The sequence below is a fragment of the Artemia sp. Qi Xiang Cuo genome, chromosome 6 (genome assembly GCF_049724085.1).
Source record: "Artemia sp. Qi Xiang Cuo chromosome 6, ASM4972408v1, whole genome shotgun sequence".
NCBI classification, from domain to species: Eukaryota; Metazoa; Arthropoda; class Branchiopoda; order Anostraca; family Artemiidae; genus Artemia; species Artemia sp. Qi Xiang Cuo.
Genome location: NC_142799.1, coordinates 21780914 through 21802485, shown reverse-complemented (window position 1 = coordinate 21802485; position 21572 = coordinate 21780914). Strand labels below are relative to the sequence as shown.

At 35.7% G+C, this 21572-nt stretch overlaps 1 protein-coding gene across 2 annotated transcripts in view; it reads right to left on the bottom strand.

The window, feature by feature from the left end:
* LOC148950977 (uncharacterized) overlaps positions 1-19829 on the bottom strand; it is a 44910-nt gene extending 25081 nt beyond the window's left edge. The window contains exons 1-2 of one of the 2 annotated variants that reach the window (XM_089090535.1): positions 19527-19829; positions 4088-4212 (exon numbers count right to left, since the gene is read on the bottom strand). In XM_089090535.1, the coding sequence (XP_088946661.1) occupies positions 4088-4212; positions 19527-19655 (254 nt within the window). In that variant the 5' untranslated portion in view covers positions 19656-19829. The remainder of the gene's footprint in view (positions 1-4087; positions 4213-19526) is intronic. The other variant, XM_089090536.1, reaches the window with a different exon arrangement.
* Between the last annotated feature and the right edge of the window lie 1743 nt (positions 19830-21572).

Sequence of the window (21572 nt, the reverse complement as noted above, 5' to 3'; positions counted from 1 at the left end):
GAGTAAATGTGAAGAAAAACGGTAAACACTTTGCATTCTATATGAAACCCAACCTTTTTTATTGTTTTTTTTTTATATAAAATGTTTTTCTATTCTTCTTTCTTTATTCAGTTTATCAAAAAAATGCATTTTCCCCTTAAATCAAAGATCAGTTTATTTCCGCTATTCGCCGAAACGGTAAATGAATAAAAGAAAACACTCTCCAGTGAATATGGAGAAAGTAGGCAACATTTAGACGTTTTGGAATTAGCACTGAAAATACTTCCTAGAATACAATATTTCTTATGCCATATAAGAACACCGAATTTTCAACAATTCATCATTCATATTTTGAACTACCTCATATTCACCAAGTACACAAATTGAAGAAAAAACGAATTACATGGATTCAACAACTGATTTTCAACAAAAAATGGTAAGTCTGTTATTATTTTCCTGAGGTTGTGAATGGAAAATATTTATATTGATAGCTTGTTCTATTCAAATATTTAATCATGTTTACTAAGGCAGCCATTGATGCCATAAAGAATTGCCCCTTCTCTCTCTGAAGAAATAAAATTTCAAACAAAATATCATTCAAAACATTAATCTAATAAGAAATCACTAATATTCTAATGAAGGGAGTGTGCAGGGAAAGCAGGCTTGCCACCCCTAGTGATTTATCACTATTTCTAGTGATTTCTTATATTGCCTAGTGATTTTTTTCTAGCTAGTGATTTCTGTTCTAAAACTAGTGATTTTTACCAAAAACTAGTAATTTTTCACGAGATAGCGCGTAGATTCATGATTCAATTAAATAAATGATAAAACCAGCTAACTATTAAAAAAACACAAAATAGCGATCCATTACAGTTCCTAGTAAGTTTCAGATTAACCTTTATACAAAAATAACACGATTTAAAGCATGTGAATATGAGAAACAGATTTCTAATTATTCATTAAGCATCTCTTTATGATGTTCTGCTAAATCGCTGGCCCCGGAAAAAAAAGAAAAAAAAAGGGAGACAGATGATTGCTACCCATGCAAAAAGGTCAATTTCATTGATGTTCATGGTGGGGGGCTGCAATCATCCTACAACAGGTTTTCGACCATGCTGATTCCAATGGTGCACTTTTTATTCAATTTGACTCCATTTTCAAGCGGTTTCGGGCTCTTTTCGAAATCACCATAAATTTCTATTTGCAATAAACTTTTACTTCCAAAACAAACCAAAATAATAGTTACCATTCCTAAATTTTAAAGAGTTCATAATGAATTCTTCCAATGGACTAGTGAGACTTACTAAGGGGGCTGGGAGGGGGATTATATGGTGAGAGTTCATTGTAAATCTCCAATTAAGGGTTTTGGACCATAATTATTACAATGGTACTGTTTTATACTTCGAAGCTTTTCAACATAAGAAATGGCACAAAAGGTGCCATTTTTCTGCTATTTGGCACTTACGGATGGCAAAACTGATTAAAATCACGTAGATATGAGCAATAGCTTTCAAATCAACCATTAAACATCTCTCTAAGAAGTTCTGGCAGACAACTAGCCCCTAGCTTTTCCACTTAAGACACGGCATCTATAGTACCATTTATAGTGCCATTTGGCAGTTGCAGGTGGCGGAATTCATAAATAAAACGTAGATATGAGAAATAGCTTTAATGTAAGCTATTAAACATCTGTGTACGATGTCTTTGTAGCCTGCTAGCCCCACCCTTTGAGAAATGGCACAAAATGTGCCGTACAGCACTTGCAGATAGTGGAATTTATAAAAAGCACGTAGATGTGAGAAACAGCTTTCTAATGAGCCATTAAGCATATCTCTATGATGTTCTGGTAAACCGCTAGCCCTGGAAAACAAAAAAGAAAAAAAAAGGGAGACAGATCAGTAACCATGCAAAAAAGTGATTTTCCTTGGTGTTCAAGATGGGGGACTGTACTTATCCTACAACAGGTTTTCGACCATGCTGATTCCAATGGTGCACTTTTTATTTCGATTTGAGGCCATTTTCAAGGGGTTTCAGGCTCTTTTTCGAAATAACCACAAATTTCTTTTTGCAATAAACTTACTTCCAGGTTCAACAAAGACAATAGTTACTATTCATAATTAAGAGTCTAATGGTAATTCTTTTTCACTAGTCAGTTTTTTGAAAACACGTTTTTCAACTTTTGATTACTATGGGCTCCTTACTTACAGTTCGTTACCACGAACTGTTTGATAAGACTTATACTAAATATTTTGGCAAGGAGGAGCGACGCGGCTCAATAATAATAAGGCTCATTAAGTTTAGTGTTACTCATCAAAAGCAACGACCCTGAGAAAATCTCCCTGATTTTCGAAAAAGCGGGGAAACACCCCTAAAAGTCCAGGAATATTAATAAAACCCACACCATCGAATTCAGCGTATCCGAGAACCCTATTGTGGAAGTTTCAAGATCTCACCTGCAAAATGTGGAAGTTTGTATTTTTTTTTTTTTTTTACAGAAGAACAATCACGGATGCATGTTTATTTGTTTGTTTTCCCCAGGGGTAATCGCATCGAAACAATAGCCCTAGAATATCAGGAATGAGCTCATTCGAATGGAAATTAGCAGTTTTAGTGCCCTTTTCAAGTGAACAAAAAGACAGGAGGGCAACTAGTCCCCCTCCCATCTCCCTTTTTTCCCCGAAGTCGTCCGATCAGAATTTTGAGATAGCCATTTTGTTCAGAATTGTTGAACAGCCAAGTAACTATGCCTTTGGGGACAACATACCCCTCCCCCGCAGCCCCTGAGGGAAGTTCTAAGTCATGAAATTTTCCTTTTTTACGTATAGTAATTGTTATTCGTAAGTATACAGACATTTTTCCGGGGGAGGGGCAATTTTCTGCGGAGAGGGGGGATTTTCCGGGGAGAGGGAAATTTCCGGGGCTGAAAAGGGAAAATTGTACACTGGGGGGTTTGACAGAATTCCTATACTCAATTTTGCATTCGGAGATGTTCCAGGGGAATTATCCAGGAGCCATTTTCAGCATGCTAGGATTCCCAGGGAAATATTTCAACAGGAGAGGGAATTTCCAGAGTGACAGGGAAAACGATTAGAAATTAAAGTGTCTTCAAATAAAAGTATGCTAAAGGGAATTTTTCAGACTGAATTATCTGCAAGAATTTTTACAGGGGTGGGGTATTTTCAGAAAGTATGGAATTGTCCGAAGGGAATGACGAGGGGTTGTATTGTGCGTGGGAGGAAATTGCCATGGAGTCGTTTCCCGTGAGGGGGGGGGGTATTTAATAAAGGACGAGCGAAATTTACTGGCATTACTTGAAAAACGGTCAGAAATTAAACAATTTTCTTTTGTTAACTGAAAGTAAGGAGCAACATTAAGACTCAAAACGAACAGAAATTGTTCCACATAAGGAGTGGTTTCCCCCTCCTCAATACCTTGCTCTTTATGCTAAAGCTTGGCTATTGTCCAAATTTTTTAAGAACGGCTCCAGAAACAAAATGGCCATTCAATTAGAATAGGAAGCTTTTTTAAAAGTGCTAAAAGCATTAGCGTAAAGAGCAAGGCACTGAGGAGGGATACAACTCCTTTATACATGGAATAATTTCTGTTCGTTTTGAGTCTTAATGTTGCTCTTTACTTTCAGTTAAAAAAAACATGTTTTTTTAATTTAATTTTGGAAGAAAAGGGCAACCGAATGCAAAAAAGAAAAGTGCATGGAAGTGACCATTCCATGATTTTTGGATTCAGTCACCTTTATCGTTTCAATTACAAAGGTGCTGATTTTTTCAGTACTGCATTTGTTCCTACTTTTTTTTTACTTCTTGCTGAATTCTTTTAAAAATATTGTCTTTCATTACTATTAGCACCAATGCCGCTCTGACATAGATCCTTGCCAAAATATCAGCTTTTTCTTTTATGCATCTATTTAACTAACTGAAATCTTTCTTTGTTCACATTTTCCTTTTCTTTCCTACGATTTTTTGTGTAAATGAAACAACCCTATTTACAACTTTCTTTCCAATTTCAAAAATAAACCCTATCCATCAAACATCATCCCTGAAAGTATATTTCGTCATTAATCAATCAGTTAGTACATAATAAGTAATCTAACCTTATAACGTGTTTCCGAAGTCTTTCACGTAATTGATTCTTATTCAATTTCTCACTCCAATACTGTTTTTCAAGAAATTTACTTACAGTTGATTCAACTCTCTGCTGCAGGTTCTGGTATGCAGGCTGAAAAAGGGAAGATTGTGTCAATACTTTCTTTGATTCAGACTTTTATTATCATTTCTGTATCAAAAGTTTTTAACTAAAAATTTTACCCATTTTTAAAATGTATTTTCGTTTCAACTATGGTGGTCAAATTTAGCATCTTAAAAGTCTCCATCATCTTGTTTATGCAACAATCTACAAATATTTTAGTTTTAACTTTAATTTCCAATAAAATTGATTGTCCAATAAAAGAGATAGAGCATATTATCTTGATTTAGATTTTGACCATTGGGTCAATAAGAACCATATCAATGGTGTTAATTTCAGAAGACATAACACAATACACATCAAATAATTATTTTGCAACAAATATATCAAGAGAGGAGGAAAATGCTCCATGTCAGATAAATTTAATTCTCCCCCTGCTGTATTTTCCTGTTATACAAGTTGTTTATTTTGACCTCAACCAGTTCCTGAATGCTTAAACCAGTCATGGACACTCCAACTTTTTTTCCTTATTTTAATAAAAACTTTTACCTTTTCCAAAGGTCTAAGTACAAAATGGCTAATTTTGACGCTTATGTCATTTTGACAAGAAGATACAGCCATAAATTCAAATGAAGCAGCTCAGTTAATTAAATTTAACCTATTTTAATGGGAATAGACAAAAGACCCAGGGCAATTGGCTAAATTACACCAAGACTTGAACTCTTGTTTCTAAAGTCATTAGGAATCTGAAATCTGAATATGAGGAAAAGCTTGCATCTGAAATTTAAGAAAGTCCCAAATCTTTCCATAAACATGTCTCTACTAGGAACCATAGCCATCACACCATTCAACAGCTTGTATATAATGTTATGACCCATTCATCACCAATAGAAAGACTAGTGTACTGAATTTTCATTTTGCTTCATCTTGCACCAAACAATTTTATGCATCTGTCTCTGCAGTGCCATTATATTCTATAACTAGTCCAGTGCTTTATTGTCAGTCAATGAGCAAATGGTTTTTCCTAGTTTTGGTATACTTGGTACCAACAAATTTAAAGGATCAGGCAAGATACATCCCCAGCTTCTCCGGGAATGTTGAAATATCCTCAACTCTTCCCTATAGAACCTCTTTCAGCTATCTCCAAAAAGGACAACTAGCTTCTGATTAGAAAATGTCATACATTACTCTAATCTAAAGAAAAAGACCTTAAGTTTGCCCTGAAAATGAATACCCCATCAGCATAACTTTTATAGTTGTTGAGGTTTTTGAAAGGTTTGTGGACAAAGCTTTAATGCAGCACTTTCAGGCCAATAACTCACTCCTTCTCAACATAACTTCAGATCAGGCAGATCCATCAACACTAACCTTCTACAGGTGTATGATTATGTCACAGCACTACTTGACAAAAGTTTTCCTGTCAACATGATCTTCCTAGACTTAGCAAAAACTGTTGCTTTCCAATGAGTTACTTATCATAAAATTGAAAGCTGCAGGTATAGAATTTTCTGTTATACAATGGATATAATAATTTCTATGAGACAGAACCCAAGTTGTCAGAATTTTTCAGCTCTGGTGGTGTTTCATGGCTCTGATATATGCTCCCAAAATAAAGAGGATTTTCCAATGGGTCTGAAGTGCACCCATCTGCATTAATAGAATTGGTGAGTTTGTTGTTTCCATCTCTACACTTAAGACTGGGGAAGAGGAATGGTATAGTGCCTCCTAAAATTTATTAGTTCTCTCGTTGATAACAAAATTGGGGCCTACCCATTGATGGTTTATAATTATTAATATCAGAAAATTTCGCCTATAGCAAAAAAAAAAACAAATTTAAAATAAGCCAGATTAGTTTTTATTTTTAATGCTGATTAAATAATCTTTGGAGAGCTAATACAAGTATATGGCATTGTTTTTTGTTTTTGTTTTTTTGTCCTATGGCAAACATTAGAACAAAAGTTAGATATTTACTTTGCACTAAAGTGAGCAAAGTCCTGGTTTAGTGCAAAAACAAGCTAACTTCTGATTTGATGCCAAAACATGCCTTACTTCAACTATAATTTTGCAAGGAGTTTCAATCAGCATGATAAAAGGCATAAAGTGCACACAGGGCACCTCTCTCTACAATCTCCTCACCAAGCATTTTGTACAAGCATGGAATGCAGAAAAGCAAGAATGCAGCACTCTTTTGTAAGCAGAATTATACAAGAATTTTCAACTCACATAATTGGAGGCATAAAACAGGCCTGTGACCCCCCTAGCTGTCAACTTCTGAGCATAAAGGTAGACAAGCTGCGCCTTATTTGAATAAGAATTATACAAGAGTTTTCAATTGGCAATGAGTAAGAAGTGAAGGGGCAGAAGGACCAAAGCAGACCCAACGCCCCCCTTCTCCTATCTTCAGTTTTTTGTTTTTTTTTATCAGAGATGTATCCACATTCTATCTTTCATAATTTAAAACATAGTATGATTTTCCATCTATGTCATTTGAGGCACAGAATGGATCCATGGTCCCTCAGAGACAATCTACCTATATCCCCCCTACTTTTTATAGCAGAAATGTTGACATTTATAACCACACCCGTTGGTAATAGTGACCATGTTGTAATTATTTCATAGTTATGTATGCCAACTAAACAAGCCTCTTCCAAGCAACAAAAATATGTGAAGTACAAACTAGTCCCCAAAAAATTTGCCAATTTCAATCAGGAACAGCTTATCACCAATGATATTGATGAGAGTTGGTCTAATGTGAAAACTGTAATTTTGCATGCTGAAGTTTTGCACCAGAATTATTTGGGCTAAACAGACCAAAAGTATACCTTTTTAACTACTGAAACAAGTAAGATAATTAATAGAAAACATCAAGCATGGAATTGTTACAGGGAAAAGAAAACCCCAGAAAATTATTAACTCTTCATTACTCTTTTATAACCAGACAACCAACAATATCAAGCAGTTGAAGAGCAGTTATACCTCTGAAAAATGTTGCAGCAGACACACAGTCCTTGATATCCAACACAAGAGTAGTTGATCCAACACAACAAATGCTGATCCTGAGCTGAAAGTTGAAATTTGCAACCAAAAATTTGAATGTTTTCTCCTCCAATTCCAGTATTGTTTTTCCCCCACCTCCTATATCTCCTATATATGATGTATCAAATAAGATGGAACCTTTTTGATTAATGATACAATAGTTCTAAAGCAACTTATGTTCCTTAAAATGAATAAATCTGCTGGTCCAGACTGCATTCAAGCTTTTATCCTCCATGAATGCCAAACATTATTGTTTCAACCTCTTTCCCTGCTGTTCAAGTTATCATTCAATCTTTCCAGACTACCTCTGGATTGGAAAACTGCACATATCATTCCAATAATCAAGAAAGGTAGAAAGGACCTTGCTAAAAATTACTAATCTATCAGCATGCCATCAGCAGTTGTTAAGGTTCTTGAAAGAATAATCAATTCTGCAGTTATTAGACATCTTGAAGCAAATAATCTCTTGCAAAGCTCACAGCATGGCTTTGATTCTGGAAGATCTGTTGATACCAATCTCCTTGAATCATATGACCATATCACTAAGTTACTTGATGCAGGGTGCCTACTGACAAGTCAGTTTGAATTTTCTAAAACTTTTGACAAAGTTTGTCACAAGCAACTTGCAATCAAATTACATGCTGTCAAGCTTGAAGAGAAGTCACTGCTCTGAATTCTTTATTTGCAATCTTAATGTATTCAGTTATTTGATGACTCTTGTAGCAATATTCTTTCTTTGTCCTAAGCATGTTTTGAGTGGAGTTCCTCATGGTAGTGTTTTGGGTCCTACACTTTTTAGTGTATTCATCAATGATGCTCCTTCTACTATCAGCTGAGAATTAACACTCTGTGCTGATGACTTGAAGCTCATCTGATCAACCTTGTCCTGTGAAGATCATGCCCTTCTACAAAATAATTTTGGAATATTTGATCAATGGACTGAGGCTTGGCTTCTTAAATTTAATGTTATCAAGTGCCATGTCATTCACTTTGGTAAAATGAACCCTTGTTGCTCTTATTTTCTCTCAGGTCACCAACTTTCCTCTGCAAATACTGAGCAAGATCTTGGAATCACTATTGACAATGAATTAAAATTCAGCACTCATGCTAGGAAGCCTGCTTCTGGTGCTAATTCAACCATGGGGCTGATTAAGTGTACTCTTCCCACTCATTCCCCTAAAGCCATCAGTCTTCTGTATAAGGGACTTGTGTATCCTAAACTTGAAGTTGGAATGTCTCTAGAGCCTCCTGTTATTAAAAAAAAAAGACATAAAAGTGTTGGAATATGTACAAAGATGTGCCACCAAAGTGATATCCAGCATGCAGGAACATTCCTGGCCTGCAAGACTAGCAAAGCTGAAACTCCTAACTCTTGTATACAGGAGAAATAGCGGTGATAGCATGTTAACCTATAAGTTAATGAGGGCTAATACACTCCTAGCATTATTTCCCACTGTTGGCCCTAACTCAAGAACTATAGGTCATCAGTTGAAACTTGTTAAGCAGCCTGCCCTATCCAGAGTCTGCACTCAATTCTTTTCCTCAAGAATCATCAACAGTTGGAACAATATTTTCTGAAGAAACTGTTACTGCTGAATCTGTGGACATCTTCAAATGAAGGCTAGATGCTGAGTGGTCCTCCAACAAGTGTAAACTCAACTAGGAAGCTATGGATCAGCACAGTGCACCTGGTCACTAAAGAATCCTGAATACAACTTAAATTTTCAACTCTGCAGCTCTACCAGGAGATATCTTAGGTTGGTCCAAGCTGCAATTTAAGGTAATGATGCACTTTGTTAGAAGCAGATTCTTAGAAACATTTATGTGTGTCTGGCTTAAGGCATAAAATGGGCCTTTGGCCTCTGGAAATAATAGGTGGACCACCACCATTCTTTTGCTGATAAACGCAATTTAAGCAAAGTAATGCAATTTGGTAAAATTACAGAATATTGGCTCTTCAGAAGGAGACATGCTAGAAGAAAATGAGAGGTATTTTAAGATTACTAATTTTTTCCATTTTTTATGGTTAAAGCCACATTTGTGACAATTCATCTCCAACCCCCTGATGATCTCACACATAGTCTTAGGATATATAGGCAATCTAACTAAAAAAAAGCTGGGCCAACACAATAAAATTCTTAGTTTTTAATATGCAGTATGTTTATTCAGGTTAACACAATGACATTCTTACTTTTTAATATACAGGATGTTTATTCAGGTTAACACAATGAAATTCTTCCTTTTTCATATGCAGTATGTTCATATTATGCACTAAGCATTCTAATATTGTATTCAAAACTGGAGCATGTGCAATGAAGATCTGAGTAATTAGATCTGATAAGCTGTAATTATTTATTTTACAAGTCAGACTTAATATAGGCCTATTCAAGCATTTCATACAGATTGTGCTAAGAGCACTATTGGTTTAGTGTAGCCTGGTCCATCCCCTCTGCTGAAGGAATCAATAGAGTAATATACCTAGTTGGACAGCTATAGGCTAGGCCTATGCTAATCATCATCTTAACAGCAGTTGAAACTCTAGACAGGGCTATCTTTTTATCTCTAAAGATTTTGGACTGTCAATTCGAGTTTTCCAACCCAATTTAGTAAACTAGATAAAATGATTGTTTGTAACTCATGCCAGCTCATGGAGGACCTTTAAAAGAAGAAGCATATTTAATAACTTGTCTGATTTAGAGGAAAAGTGTATTATTGTAACAATTGATCAGGTGATGACTTTCTATCTGAACAAGATACACCTAGTTTAGCTTGTCTGTGAAAAAAAAATTGTGAAAACTGTGGCTACAAGTGATTAATTTGTTATGATGATATTGAACTAATAAGAGAAAAATACGTGTATCATGCTGGAATAGTGTGATTCTTGCTGGAAGCACTTTATTTGGTGTTGCCTTGTTATCAGTGCCTGAAAGTTGCAGAATGCCACCAAAAAGGCATCAAGAAAGCCCAAAAAAAGGCAAAGACATTTGTGCTGCTTGTGATGAGAACCTTGACGAAGAATCTAGTGCAATGAACTGTGACATTTGTAAACAATGGCTTTGCATCAATTGCCTTGAAATTAGCAAACCCGAGTATAGTCTTCTGACAAAAATGACAAGGAGATTAGGTTGTGAATGGAAGTGTCCTGTTTGTCAAGGTAATGCCCATAGTGACACTAGTGCAGCTGAAATACAAGCCATAGTTAACAAAACGCTTGAACCACTTGAACCTGCAAGAACTGCTGTACAGAACCTAGATATCCTGCAAAAGTCATATGAGAGAAAAGGAACCAGCCAAATTCAGTTTATAAATGATGTTTCAAAATCCGACCATATAAAGAGGACAAAGCTGTATGAAGTACTTCATGCATGACAAGCTAATGGTGAAGAAAACCTAGTCATTCAAAAAACAAAATTGTTCCAAAAAACATGCCTACCCCACAGCACCAGCTGCAATGGACACAAACTAGATGATCCTCAAAGAAATATAGATAGTAGCATAAAAAGCCCCGTGTCTTCTAATGTTGAAATAAGTACTATTGATGAGTCAAGTGAATCTTTTTACAGTGCAAGATCAGTAAGCTGTATTCTTTCTGACTGTTTTCATGAGTGATGATTCAAACCACAGCAGCATAGAGTCTGGGGAATGTAATGATCTGGATAATAACACACACAGCCCAAATAAAAGTTGCAGGTAGACCCCGGCGCTGAGCCGGTGGATCGACCGAACGGCATCGACGAGAGGCCCGGTCGAACGCCACCGAAGTGTCGATACGCCGCCGGCGCGCCGCCGCCGGCAGAGGCGGTGGCAGTTGGTCGATTTCAAATTAATTTTGCAGCAATTCTCTATTGCGTCAACCGCAAAGCCAGAGCTTTCTCTTCTCCTGTGGTTTAGTATTTCGATTTTCCTGATTAGAAATCAAGCAGGGCTTAAACTATCCCCGAATTTTCGGGTATTTCCCCGAAAAAAAATTGGTTCTCCAAATCCCCGAAAATCACGCAATCACGGTGCCACCCCTAGCGATTTATCACCAGTGACTTTCCTTGCCAAATATTACTTTGCATAACATAATTCTTCGCTTCTCTCTTGTTCATTAATTTTCGTCTCTTTTGTTACTTTGCATAAAAACCAGACAGATGCAATATGCGATTGCAAATATTACAATATACAAAGTTCTTAATATGTTGACAAAGAATAGTATCGTCTTTATTAAATGAGTTTAAATCATTTCGAATGCACTTTCTAAATCGATATTTCTTACCTCATTCGTAGTCAAGAATTTTATTTTGAAGTTGAATAGAATTATAGAACGCATTCACTAGTATACAGCTTCAGCATTCAGTTGGATTTTGAAACTTACAGCCGACATATTGTTTCTAAAGCTGAATTTTAATTTTTAATATTTTTTTTTTGCTGTTTTTAGATAAGATTTTATTTATGTTTAACACTAAACTTTTTTATACCGTATATAAAGTACTATATTATTTATTAAACACTTTTACTCCCCCCCCCCCCCCAAAAAAAAGAACCTTGAATTTATACAAAATTTATCTATATAAAAAGCTATTTACAAGTTTGAGGAATTAAAGATCAAACCGGAAGTTACCCAAAAAATATGATTCATAAATAAATTGTAATAAATAACTAGGTGGGGGGGATAGGTGGCGATCATTTTCAAATGACAATACCTCATTTGTTTTTGAAAGCAGGGGTGCCAAAAAGATAATTATTTTTTTCATTTAAAGTGGAGACAGAAGAAAATGATATCAAATTCCCTTGGAAACCATTGAAATATTTTGATAGACCCAGGGCCCCCCATTAGGACTAGTTCATTGTCTTGGGTATTTTGAGATTTCTCATAGGCTCCTGGCCTGATTTAGCTTTTGTGTGTGCTCCCGTTTAATTAGATTATTTGGATGTTATTGAATGCCACGGCGAATCTATTACTCAGTTTTCCAATAATTTTAGTTATATATGAATAATTTTGACATTATTTTTGTTGTCTTTGTACCCCTTTACTCATTCCCTAATTTTTTTTTTCAAGGAACACTAAGCTGTTTAACGTTATTTTGCGTGTTTGTTTGAACCATATAGTGACCTAGTTAATTATTAAGTATATTATTTTTCTAATGAAAGCTGAGACGGTATCCTATTAAGGTGGTATCCAGGGGGGGGGGTAGGGAGGTATTAAATTTAAATTATAATATCTCGAAATTTTTTTTTATTGAAAGCGGGGATCCCAAAAAAATTTTTTTTTGTAATTTAACCCAGAGACGGCATCCTATCAAAGTGGTATCTAGAGGGAGGGGGTCGTGAGCTATCATATTTAAATGATAATACCTCGATTTTTTTTTGAAAGTAAGGTTACCAATAAATTAATTTTTTTTTTTATTTAAAGCAGAGATGGTATCCTATCAAGATGGTATCCAGAGGGGGGGGGGGATATGGAGCTATTATATTTAAGTGATAGTACCTTGATTTTTTTTTTAATTGAAAGCAGGGATGCCAAAAAGTTGAAAAGTTGACAAAAATTAACAAGATTTTCGTGAGTTATACTTGATACAGCACTTGCATGGTTTTATTGTCCAAAGGGAAAGGGACATATGCGTCCAACCCGTTTTTTTCTTATTGATGAAACTGGTTTACTTTGAAAACATTCATCCTTAAGTACCAGGCAGATTCGCACTAAAACGAATTGGTGTGATGAAAGCAATATCGACATCCCCACCTAACGTTGTGCTCGAGTGACAATGGCGCCCTTGGTCCAGTGCCCGAGTTACATCAAAAGGCCAGGTCATAATAAAAGCTTTCAATTTGGGAGGTTCAAGGAGGAGTCTTTGACAGTCTTATTATCTCAGGTTACTAGGTGTTGCAACGTTCTTACGTATCTACAGTGGTTTAAAAAATTCGATCACGCCACAAATGATTACCCAAAAAATGCACAAATATAACAAATGTAACATTTGGAATATTATAACACTTTTTTCAAAGCTTTGAAGAAAATCAAAAAAGGCTAAATACCCCTAACTACACTTGAAAGCTATTTTTAAATGAAACTCTTTGGAGATTTCCGTGGAAATGACCATAGCAGAAGCTTTGAACCTGGGTGGGGATCAAAGAGGAGTCTTTGAGTATTTTGACCACAGGTGACATATTGTTGCGACTTTCTTAAATTTGGTAATTTTTGTGAGCATTTGGAAATCAAAGCTTAAACTCAGTAACTGATACTAAGTGTCCTAACATTTTGCTTGGATTGAAAGTGACGAACTATGATGAAAATTTCAACATTTTCCTGGAGCTACTTCAGCCTGCTTATTATTTTATTTAATTACATTTAAAACGGATGAGCTTTTCATTTTTTACCTTCGAAAATAGCTGGCACTTCATTTTTCTTCATACCGAATAAAGCATTTATTTTTTTTTGTTTCATTGTAATTGAAACGTTATTATATTACGAGTTAATCATGCATTTTTCATTTTGATAAATTTATTCCTTTTAGATGCAGCTTATAACTTGACTGATATTAGGTATTTATGAATTTATAATTTTGGATGATTTACAAAAAGAAAAAATGAATAATATCCAAATAGCAGCCAAAAGCAATAAAAAAGCAGCAGTTCAGCCTTAGCCTACATGACACATATTCTATAAAGGAGCCAAAAAAAAACTTTAAAATTTATTTTTTTTTAAGTTGTTATTAAAAACAATTTTTCAATAAATTAAGGCTTTTAGGAACCAAAACGAGCAAAAACAAAAAACAATCAATATAGATGTCGCCCATTTAAACTGGTTTTATGGTGTCAAAATTGATATAGGCAAAGAGCATTGTGACAGAATTAAGCTTCTAAGTTCAAAGTAATATTCAAAATTTTGTATGCAGTAACGTTTGATGAAAAAAACTACTAATTTTTATAATTATTTATGTTAGGAATACATAGCTAATAGATACTTCAACTACTCATATTATGCAAGGGTTCTGAAACGCCACAGCCATTTCGTTTCTACCAGATTTCTACTTCTCTTAATGACTAACAAAGAAGACCAGTTTCCTGCCAGCAACTTGTGAATTTTTGAACTCATGAATAGACCCGAATCTGTTGAAAATTTATGCTGTGATTTGAGAAAGACTGATTAAAAAATTATTGTTTGCGGTAAACATGGAGCACCCCGGCGGCGCGCCGCCGCCCTAATCCGGGCGGCGCGCCCCCAACATCTTACCGGCAGCGCGGCGTGGCGTGCGGTTTTTGGCCCCGCCGCCGCCGGTCGTCCCTCATCGGCGCGGCGCCAAGGTCTAGTTGCATGCATTGGATGAAAAATGGTCTGAAAGTTGTCTTCAGTAACATAGATTGTTTAACGTCAAAGTTCCATGAGATAAAATATGCCATTTCAACAGAAAAAGCATACATTTATGCTTTCTGCAAGATTAAACCTAAATGGACCAATATTCCTCTCGGAGATACCCAGATCCAGATACAAGATTATACCCTGGTCACCAACTTATCTATAGAAGGAGGAAGAGGAATAGCCATGTACATCCAGAGCTCTCTGAAGGTAGGGAGCATAGAAATTAATTCAGATTATGAGCCATATTTTGGACAAGTGTGGATATCTGTCCTCCTACCTTGTGGGCCATTTTACATTGGTTGCATGAATAGAAGCCCCAGTTCCCCTAGTCTGGAATCCTTCCTACTTGCTATGAGTACTTCAATTGATATTAAAACGAAGCTACAAGGAAACATAATTATGTTGGTGATTTTAATCTCCCAAATATTCAATGGGTCAACGGATTCGGTTTTTCTGAAAATAGTTTAATAAGACCATTCCTGGAGTGCCTATTTAATCATTCTTTGTACCAGGCAGTTAACTTCCTGACAAGATATAGAAATGGTCAGAACCCTTTGCTACTTGATCTTCTACTAGCAAAAGACCAAGAGTCTATAATAAGAATTGAGCCCCTACCACCATTTGCAGCTAGTGACCACATTGTCATAAGTTGCAGTTTTAGACTGTATCCCCAAAGAATAGAATTTACAAAACATGTTTACACTGATTACAGTCTAATTTGTCAGGAACTGACTCAATGTGATTGGTCTTTCATTGAGAATATAGATGTGGAAGAGTCATGGACAACTATGAAAAGAATATTATTGAAGGCTATTGAAAATCACTCTGCTACAAAATGGAAAAGGAAACCAAAAACCCTCCCATATATTACAAATGAAATTAAAAAGGCTAGGAACAGAAAAAAGAAATACTGGAAGCTGTACACAAAGAATCAAAACCAGGCTGACTATTACACAAAATATAAACAGGTGTGTAACCAGCCGAGAAGTCTTGCAAGAAATACCACCAAGAAGTATGAGGAATCAGTGGCAGCTGGCAACAAAAACTAACCCTAAGAAATTTTGGAGGTATGTGTCATTGGGTAAGCCTGGAAGGCATTCTGTCACTCAACTTGTACAAAATAGATCAAAAATCTGCAACCCAAGGAGATGGCTAATGCATTAAATAAGCAGTTCTGTTCAGTATCCACAGTTGCAGATAATGCCCAACTTCCAGACCCCCACAGTACAAAATTCAAAAAAGTATGCTGCCCATTAATATTACTAAAGTAGATGTAGAGACTTGACTAAAGAAGATTAACCCAAATAAATCAACATGACCTGACAGAGCGGCCCCTTGGCTTTTAAAGGAGACATATGGAGTCATATCACATCCTCTCACCCTACTATTCCAAAAGTCTCTAAATACTAAATCTATCCCACAAGATTGGAAGGAAGCTTCCATTACACCTGTTCATATAGGAAGCAGCAGAGATGAAGCCAGCAACTATCAACCAATTAGTCTCACCTTGGGAGTGGGAAAACTTCTTGAAGGCATAGTTAACTCAGCCATTATTGAACACCTAAATGCAAACAAGCTACTATCTCCTAGCCAACATGGCTTTGACCCTAGTCAATCAGTTGATACTAAACTCATTGATGCTTATGAGCATGTCACAGAACTTATGGACATGGGATCCCCAGTTGATATGATATTATTAGAATTAGCAAAAGTGTTCAATAAAGTATGTCACAGGAGACTAAATTCTAAACTCTACGCAATAGGCCTCCACAATGAAGTCATAAATTGAACAATGCAATTTCTTGCCAACAAGAAGCAGGTGGTAAGAGTATTTGGGGATGGTGGATCAATTTTCTTCTCAGAATCAGCAGATGTAGAAAGCAGAGTACCCAAAGGCACAGCTTTGAGCCCAACTCTATTCAACATCTATATTAATGATGCATCTTCAATCATAGAGAATAAGATTTGCTTATATGCTGATGATTCCAAAATAATTGGTCTGATTTATAGACCCCCAAAGTACCAAAGACATCCAAACAGATCTCAATGCACTCTCAACATGGGCAAAAACCTGGCAAATAGAATTCAATATCCAGAAATGCAAGGTCATACACTTTGGAGCAAACAAACCTCTCAGCCAGTATTTTATGGAATCCAATGGTGGTTTTAAACAGCCACTTACAACCAGTCACTGCAAAAAAAAGATCTGGGATTCTTGGTTGATAACAAGCTCAAATTCAACTTACACACATAGTCTGCAGTAGCCAAAGCCAACCAAACTGTATAATAAAGAGAACATTCTACAATAGATCTCCAGCAGTGATTACTAAGATCCTAAAGGGCCTGATCCAACCAGAAATTAGAATTTGGGATGTCCATTGCCATGCCAGTTAACAAGCTTGACCAATCAATTCTGGAATTGGTGCAGTGGTGAGCAACAAAATGCATAAGGGGTTTACAAAATTTGCCATATTCTACCAGACTCCAGAGGCTCAATATACCATCTCTCACATACCAACGTAAGCAAGGGGATATATTGATGACATACAAATTCATCTGCAACCATGGTATCATCTGTGACTTATTCTAGTTAGATAGTTTGTTAAGAACAAGAGGGCACCCCCTGAAGCTCTACTGGAAATGTACTAATACCAGGCTGCAAAACACATTTTTCTCCAACCGTGGGGTTGGCCTATGGAATTCCCTTAGCCAGAATGCAGTCATGTCCCCTAATACCAAAGCCTTCAAGTCAGCTGTTGACAGAGATTGGTGCAGCAAGCCATGGCACACAGTTTGGAATGCACCTGATGAGCTGATGAATGCGCCTGTCAGGGAGGGGCACACTGTATCTCCCCTCCTCTCCCCCACCAACTTTTTTGGCATTTGGTAGAATTTTTGCTAAAGGCAACAATTTTGCAAAATCAGCTGAAATTTAGCAAAATTCTTGATTTCTGCAGAAACTTTGGCATAAATCAGGTAGCAATTCAGTAAAATTTATGAAGATCACCCCCCAAGGGGAAGATGGGATGCCCCCCCCCCTAGGGCTCTATAGAGAGGGGGGATGAATTGGGTACTTGTCTATTATATAAAACACACTCAAGAAGTGAAGATTGGTGACAATAAAATATGATGAAAATAGGTTAGTTTACTAGCAAAATTGTGAAGATCATTTGTGAATTATTCAATTGGGAGCTTTGGCATTGGCTGACCATCTCTAAGACAAAGAAAAGTTCATTATAAACACAATTCTTGAGCTAGTTTGTTTTAGTCCATTATTAATGCAATTCTTGAGGACACCAATTAGTTTGCTGTGACTAGTGATAGAAAATAGTTTCTCTCCATGGATGTTAAAAGAATCAACTTTAAAAATTACCTATCATTTGCATCAGAAATAAACTTTAATAATCAACCAAATATAATAATCATTTTTGTTGAAAATGAATTTTACCCTCACCCCTATATATATATCAATTCAAGGTATATATTTGCAAATTAAGGGGGTGGGGGTATTCTGATGCAAATGAGAGGTAAGTTTAAACTTTACCCACATCCCCACCCCTAATGTGAAAATATATACCCTGAATTGGTCTATATAGGGGTGGGGTTAAAATTCATTTTGAACAAAAATAATTATTATATTTGGAAAGAGCATAAAAAAGGCAGTAAAATTCTATTTTAGCTGTTTTTGGCTATCTTGGAAAGGAGTTAGGTTAGGAAAATGAAACTTTCAAGGATGGGTCTACAGGCTAAAGTATGTCCCAGGAAGGTATTTTGTTAAAATGATAAAAGGTATAATGATGTTTTTTCAAAATATAAATAGTTATAGACCTTTCATGAAGGCAAATTTCAGGACCCTCTATATGGAGAAGGAGTGGAGGTAAATAGGCCTACTTCAAAATACGTTCCCCAGACATACTTTAGCCTGTAGACCCATCCCTGAAGGTTTCATTTACCTAACCCCTTTACAAGATAACCAAAAGTAGCTAAAGTAGAATTTTACCCTGTAAACAATTTTGTTGTAGGCTACTTCATTTAAGTAGAAGATTTATTTTGAAAGGTTTCACTTTTACAGCACACAGATTTTTAAAGGTCATCAAAGGTCAGGATCCACTAGAGGGAGAAGGAGTGGAGGTAAGTACTTCAAAATACCTTCCAGGGACATAGGCTACTTTACCTGTAGACCCATCCCTGAAAGTTTCATTTTCCTAACCTAACCTCTTTCCAAGATACTAGTCAAAAGTAGTTAAATTAGAATTTTATCAAAAAGGCACTGAGTGGTATGTTTACTTTATTTGTAATTCAATAATATGAACTACAAAAATTTACCCTAGCCTAGGCCTAACAAACTTATCCAGACCTTAAACTGCAGTCAATATCTACAAAATCATATTATTGAGTTAGGACAAAAGTGAATACACCATTCAATGCCTTTTTTTATGATTATTAAAAATATAAGAAGCATTGCTATCAGAAATGAGTTTCAGCCCCCCCCCCCCTATATAGGCCAATTCAGGGTTGGGTTAGGTTAGGTATAGCCTATATAGGGGGGGGGGGGGCTGAAATTCATTTCCGATAGAAATGCTTATTATATTCATAATTGGCATAAAAAAAGGCATCGAATGGTGTATTCACTTTATTCCTAACTCAATAATATGATTTTGTAGATATTGACCTAAACTGCATGTCCAGTTAGATAAGGCAGTGCTACACAAATATTCACAAATGCCTCAATGGGAATATTGTATGAAGGCTATGGCTTAGTGATAGCCTAGGCTAGCTAGGCCTAGTAAATTTTCAAAAATTCCTAGGCTAGTCTACAAACTCCACAATGATATATATCTTATATAAATTTTATATTCCACAGTCTTTATTTAAAATAAAACAATAGTTTTAGGCGCCACTAACTGGTAAGCTTGAGTCTAGGCTACCTTCTCTTCAGTTAATTCAAAGCTGGCCCATTTAAATTTACCTTTGTGTCTACATCAGCAAGACAATCCTTTCTCCACTGATCGAATATTCCTTGAGATTTTAACTGATTTACAATATCTTCAACAAGTATAGCGTCTCCAGGCTGAATACTTTTTTCATTATTGTCCATATTTCTGTTGCATTCTATTTCTGACTGACTTTTCTTAAAGCTACAAATATAAACGATTTCAATTCATAAGTAAATGGAAAAAGAATCAACTTCTTCTCCAAGCTTATTTGATGAGAGAAAATTTTAATGAAATTTGCTCTTGTAAAACAATCATTACTTTCTTTTCGAAAATATTAGTAAACTAGTGTATATGAATATTAAACTATCAGTTCCTGAATGGCGTAATTACAGGCAACTCTATTCCGAACAAAAAGAAATAAAATCATGAATATATCAGCAATAAGATGTAAATAATGATTTAAAGTACTTTGAAATTAGCCCTGTAAAACTAGTCTATTTCAACTCAGAGTTATTTTAATGTTGTAGCCACCATCATATCTGTTTAATAAAAAATTATCTGAAGGAGGAAGAAAATTCCCAAAATTTGAAAATGGGATATGTTGTAATATTTTTTTTTTTCATACGTTTTCGGGGAAATTTATACCGATTTGATGATATATCTTATGTGTTAATAAATTTATTTTTATGAGTTTGAATCTTTATACCTACATTAAAAAAAATAATCTAAGACAGATTATACCATCTCTAAGACCTACAATAAAAAAAAATAATCTAAGCCAGATTATACTGTAACTAATAGCCCTTTTTTAAGCAAACCTATGTTCTAAGATCTTTTGATAGAAAACAATTTTAATGAAAATATAAGGGCTCTGATCATACTTCTTAGGACTGTTCTATTGAAATCTTTTTTCTTCGCTTTGCTTTGGTCAGTGGTAAAATGACTTTGATGAGATTACCATCAAAGTTCTCTCTTCAAAGATCTATTTGACAGATATATTTGATTATTCGCTAATATCAGTGAGCTGTAAGATCTTAGCACATTGAAAACAACGGGTTAATATTTATGAGAAGTCTAGCCTATGTGATAATCAGTTAATCGGCGTTCACAAGCGTGTCTAGCTAGAATCCCATGTCTACACGTGTCTACCCAGAATTCAATGTCTAGGCAACGACCGCACACAAGTAAAGTTCGGGCGCTAAAACAAGACAAGGCGCTTGGCTAGACATTGAGTTCTAGACTGTAGAACTCAATGTCTAGGATTTTCGATTACAGCCAATCAGAATGTGCTAAGTTCCACTATTTTCATAATTTTTGTTTACATTTGTAAACTGAAATTAAATTTTTGTTATCTGATTAATTTTTTTTTTATTTTAGGCAAATATGCAATACCAGACATAATAGTGAAGCACATTAAGACAATTGTTTTGCTTATCTCATCCATTATCTTGTGACAGTAAAAACAGAGATTACTATTCTGAAAGTTTTGCCCGCATAAGCTCTCTTGATTGGCTAGAAATGACAATTTGAAACTAAATTTGTAGTTTTAGCTAAAGGGCTAGGCACAAATAGCTGATTTCGGGAACCGATTTCAGCAAGGGTGTATTCCACGTCAAGTGATTATAATTAATGATGCTAAGAGGCGGGGCTTAGTGACGGTTTTTCGGTGATTAATCCTCATTAATTACGTTCTAGACAAGGAATGTACTAGGGCTTTAGAGCTTTTGGCATGTAATTAATCATATTTAATGATTATCGTAAATTTATCGTTTTAATGATTATCGTAAATTAATAATTAATGATTAATCACCGAAAAACGTCACTAAGCCCCGCCTCTTAGCATCATTAATTATAATCCACTCGACGTGGAATATACCCTTGCTGAAATCGATTCCCGAAATCAACTACGTGTGCCTAGCCCTTAAGCACCAAATTTTACTTGTGAACGGTCGTTGCCTGGACATTGGATTCTGGCTAGACATGTGTCTAGACATGGATTCTAGCTAGACACGCTTGTGAACGCCGCTTTACTCAATGGTGTAATTTTATAGTAATCTACCACTATCCTGGCCAAATTG